This window comes from Amphimedon queenslandica, unplaced genomic scaffold (assembly GCF_000090795.2).
Source record: "Amphimedon queenslandica unplaced genomic scaffold, v1.1 AMPQUscaffold_9895_Cont17864, whole genome shotgun sequence".
NCBI lineage: Eukaryota > Metazoa > Porifera > Demospongiae > Haplosclerida > Niphatidae > Amphimedon > Amphimedon queenslandica.
The window spans coordinates 1-4,566 of record NW_003549834.1 but is presented as its reverse complement, the minus strand read 5'-3'; the positions used below and the strand labels follow the sequence as shown (position 1 = coordinate 4,566).

At 35.0% G+C, this 4,566-nt stretch overlaps 1 protein-coding gene across 1 annotated transcript; it reads left to right on the top strand.

The window, feature by feature from the left end:
* Positions 1 to 4: 4 nt before the first annotated feature.
* Positions 5 to 3,196, top strand: LOC105315502 (protein unc-93 homolog A-like; the record flags this gene model as incomplete). The annotated part of the gene is made up of 3 exons (XM_011410181.2): positions 5 to 949; positions 1,319 to 1,583; positions 2,712 to 3,196. Coding segments are annotated over 3 exons (1,689 nt in total), but the record flags the coding sequence as incomplete, so codon positions are not given.
* Positions 3,197 to 4,566: the final 1,370 nt, after the last annotated feature.

Genomic DNA, 4,566 nt, shown 5'->3' with positions numbered 1-4,566 from the left:
TAAGGAACTGAGTGACTTAGTCTCAATAGAGCTGACCGATACAAGATACAGTACCAGGAGACGCTCATCGTTACACGAAAAGAGAGAAACCTTAACTTGCTGTACGTTTAGCAATCGTTCGAAAGCCTACAAAAATCTTTTAGGTACCAGTGCTTCATTTGTTGCAGTTTTTGGATCGTATCTGGGTATCTTAGGTCTACAGAGCTCAATAAATTCAGAAGCTGGTCTAGGCTTAGCTTCATCTGCTGTTATCTATGGGACGCTCATAATTGCCTGTTTCTTTGGGCCTGGGATGGTAAAACTCTTGGGTACCAAGTATTCTCTCATTAGCGGCTACATATTATTTTTTTGTTACACTCTCTGTAACTATTACCCATCCTGGTACACTCTAGTCATTGGTGCCATTTTGAATGGGATTGGGCAAGCCCCACTGTGGATTGCGGTTTTCGGTCACCCCATAGCCATAGCGGTACGATACCACAAAGACCTCAAAGAGACACAAAGTCATGCCATAGCTTTCTTCACAGGGATCATAGCTGCATCCATAAAACTTGCTCAAATATTTGGAAGTCTCATATCCTCCATAATATTAGTGAATGTGGACAGCACAGAAAACAATGGAGCAGCAAACCTCACCAATACTTCAATAAATAATGGAGAATGTGTTGATACGTTTGGTCCTCCGATTGAGCCAGGCCCTATATATTACACGTTGATTTCTGTGTATGCTTTGGCTGGTATTGTTGGGACTATAATAGCAGCTGTGTTTCTTGATCATTTGGGTACTGAAAAGAAGTATCTCTCTGCAGGACAGATGTGTAAAGTGTACGTGGGGGAGAATTTTTTGCTCGTCGTGAAGACTTTCTTCAATTGGAAGTATCTCCTGATAATGCCATGGATTATATTGAATGGGGTCATGCTTGGATTTATCACCGGCACATTCCCAAAAGTAGTGGCAATAAATAATAGTGATAATAATAATAAGTAGTAGTAATGATAATAATAAGTAGTAATGATAATATTTTTGTTATTTTTTGTTTTCCTCCTACATGTACATGTACGTACTTTATTTCTTTCTTTTATCTGCCCTATTCTATGTACATCTAAGTGCTTTATATTTGTTAATAATAATAATAACAATAATAATAATAATAATAATAATAATAATAATAAATTAATAATGATAATGATAGTATTAATGATCATTAATATAAACCTGTTATTACTTAAATTATTAGAGGTTGGTTTCAAATTCCTTTTACAGAATAATACTAATTAAATATATCATTTTATTCACTTTTCCTCACTCTCTTTACAGGTATACATATTGGACTGTGTTGGTATACAGTGGATCGGTTTCGTACTAGCAGCCTATGGTGTGGGTGGTGTATTCTCTTCAGTATTTACTGGACGCATAGTTAGATTCATACCACAGTTCGTAGTAGCTTATGCTGCCCTGAGTCTCTCGTTTGCTCTAGTGATGATCCTCCTGTTCTGGGAGAGACAGCCTAACTTTGTGTTTCTCTTTGGGTTTCCTATCGGATGGGGAATATGCGAGAGTGTCTACAACTCAATATCTCCAGGTTAGGCAGTTATGAGAGATTTCAAGCACATTGTTTTACTAGTTTCTAAAAAGCATTAGCTAGTAAAAACAAGGAGTACATAATACCTATACTAGTATACTGTAGCTCCTAAAATGTTAACTAGACATGTGTAAACTAGACAAGGTTTCTGTTTATAAGTATTTGTTTCCTTGGATGATGGTGCTTGCCCATACACATTCCGCTTGTGTTTACTTTCATTAGTAATAACAAGAGTAGATAAGGGGGTAGATACTCTTGGTAATAATACAGTATATCCTTAGGATTTCTATTTAGTATTTACAAGTGTTTGTGTCCTTGTTGGATGATTGTGCTTGCTCATACATATCTTGCTTCTGTTTCTTAATATTATATTCTAGCCTTATGTGGCTAGGATTTACAAGTGTTTGTGTCCTTGGTTTATGGTATGTCTCCATATCTTGCTTGTATTTTCCTTCTATTATTATACTTTAATCATGTACATGTATATGTACCATTTCATAGATTCGTATGCAGGGTTTCCCACAAGATTTATCCATAGTGCACAGCTTTTTGTCAGTTGCTCAAGAATCTGGTCAAAGACCCTAGTACAGGGACTTTGGCTAAATTTTACAAAAAGTGAAAAGGAGAGAATTCTCCATTTTAATAATTTTTTGATGCATATACATGTTCCAAAATATTGCGTAAAACTTTTAAGGTTGTCTCTGATCAAAATTAAATTTTTACAAATTTTTTAAGTTGATCAAAGAATGAGGTCAAAGACCCTGTACTATAGTACAAGGACTTTTGCCAAATTTTGCCAAATTTTGCCAAAAATGTAAAGGAGAGTATTCTTCATTTTTTACAATTTTTATATATATATACATGTTTTAATGTTAACAGTATAGAAAGTTTGAGTGATTCCAATCAAATTAGATTTTTTACAAATTTTTAAAGTTGCTCCAAATGACATGTACTGTATTGTAGTGCTTGTCAGCTCATGAAGCTCATGCTGTTTAGCTCACTTAGCATGCTTTGTGGGAAACCCTGTCTGTACCTCCTTCTATATTTACACAATTTCATTATTGTCTCTCTTCCCCTCTCCCTCTCCCTCTCCCCTTCTTTCTTTCTTCATACAACCATCTTACATAGCACTACTAAGCCAGTGGTTTCATGACAAAGAGCATGAGGCTGCACTCAGTCTGCTACAAGTCTCCATCGCAATCGGATTTATAATTAGCTTCGTGGGTGGGATATACCTAAACACAGAAACTAGACTATGGATAATAACAGCATTCATACTATTGTCTTCCGTCACGTACACACTTGTGTTCTTCCTTACAAGCTGCAACAAGCAGCAACTCCTACCATGCCTTTATGGAGGGGAGGTAGGTGAGAGAGAGAGTGGAACAGAGCAAAGAGAGGAAGAAGATGTCATACAAGACTATGAGGTGACTGATAATGGCTCTCCTTGGAACAGGTTTAATCCATTGAGTACCAGGCCTAGTATAACTGTTAGAGACTCGCATGAAATTGAAGAGAAGAAGAAGGAAATTGAGGCAAGAGAAGATGAAGAGGGGATGAGAAATGGCTCGTCACGTTTGAGAAATTTCAAGCAATCTAGTGTGTAAATAAACATTTTTTTTGGAAAATCAATTTTCTATGTAATTTTTGTTAATTGATACTTAAAGTTATTTTCACTTTGTCACTTGTTGATAAAGAAACTTTGTATGATTATAATAATTAATATTTATTAATTTTGCAATTTCAATAGTAATAAGTTATACATTCTTGGTGAAATAAGTGGCACTGCAATACATGGCCAAAAGCACTACCTGAGATGATTGTGTTAAGCGTTAAGTTAAAAGGTAAATGAAGTTGTTTCAAAATAATACATGGTATTTCATCAAGAATGGCGAGGAAAGAATTCTTCATTTTTATTACATTTTCTGTTCTAATGCTGTGTAGAAATTTTTGAGCTAATTCTGATCAAAATTGATCTTTTGTACTTTTTTAGAGTAATGCTACCACTGTTGATTACTGAGTGTGTGTGAGTGTGTGTGTTGAAGACAGTGGATGGAGTGATGAAGATGAGATTTATGTCAAGTACACATAATAATTATTATTATTGTGGTAAAAAATCATTATAAATAGTCCAAAATTGAAAGCAGAGATATTATACATGTAGACTACAATACCTTGAAATGCTACAGTTATTAGTAACGCGGTAGCGTTACTAAGTAGGATTCACTCCCAAACAAAATGGCTGCCACGACTTTTGCAGCCTTGCTATATAATGAAAACAAACACGCTGTTATTCATCAATAGTGCCAATATAAACACAAGTAAAATTATATAAATAAATAGAGCTTTAGATAACCATAAGCAGTGCTAGGCAAGAGATGGAAAACAAGACAATGTCAACAAATGAAGCTAAGGATTTCATGCTAACACAAAACACAGCCTATGAACCAGTAGTAAAGACTGATACTAGTACTGAAGAAGCAATGTACTCAGATCTTCAGGACTACTCAGGTATATACCATACAAGTAATTTATTATTAAAACTAATGTATGATATATTCATTAGATTATCAGCTACCAAAAGCTAATGTTAAGGATACCAAACCTCCTCAACAACCAGTGCAGTATACTGTAGGAAAGAAGTCATTTGCTGCAATAATAATTCTACTGGTGATCATAATATTCCTATTGGTTGCTATACTTGTACTTAACTTAATATCAAAAGATACCTTCATGAGTACATGTACAAGTAATGCAAGCAGTAATAGTGCTGGCCTCACTAATAGTGGTAATACTGCTATTAACAGTAACCTGTCACTGATGCAGAAAAATGTGGAGGATATAAAGGAAAATTGTGCCACTAAAAATAGCTTGTTACTTCTCCAGAGTAATGTGGAGGATATGAAAGAACAGATTAATGAACACAATGTTAACAGTAACCTCTCACTGACACAAAGCACAATGAATCAAATATTACTAATCC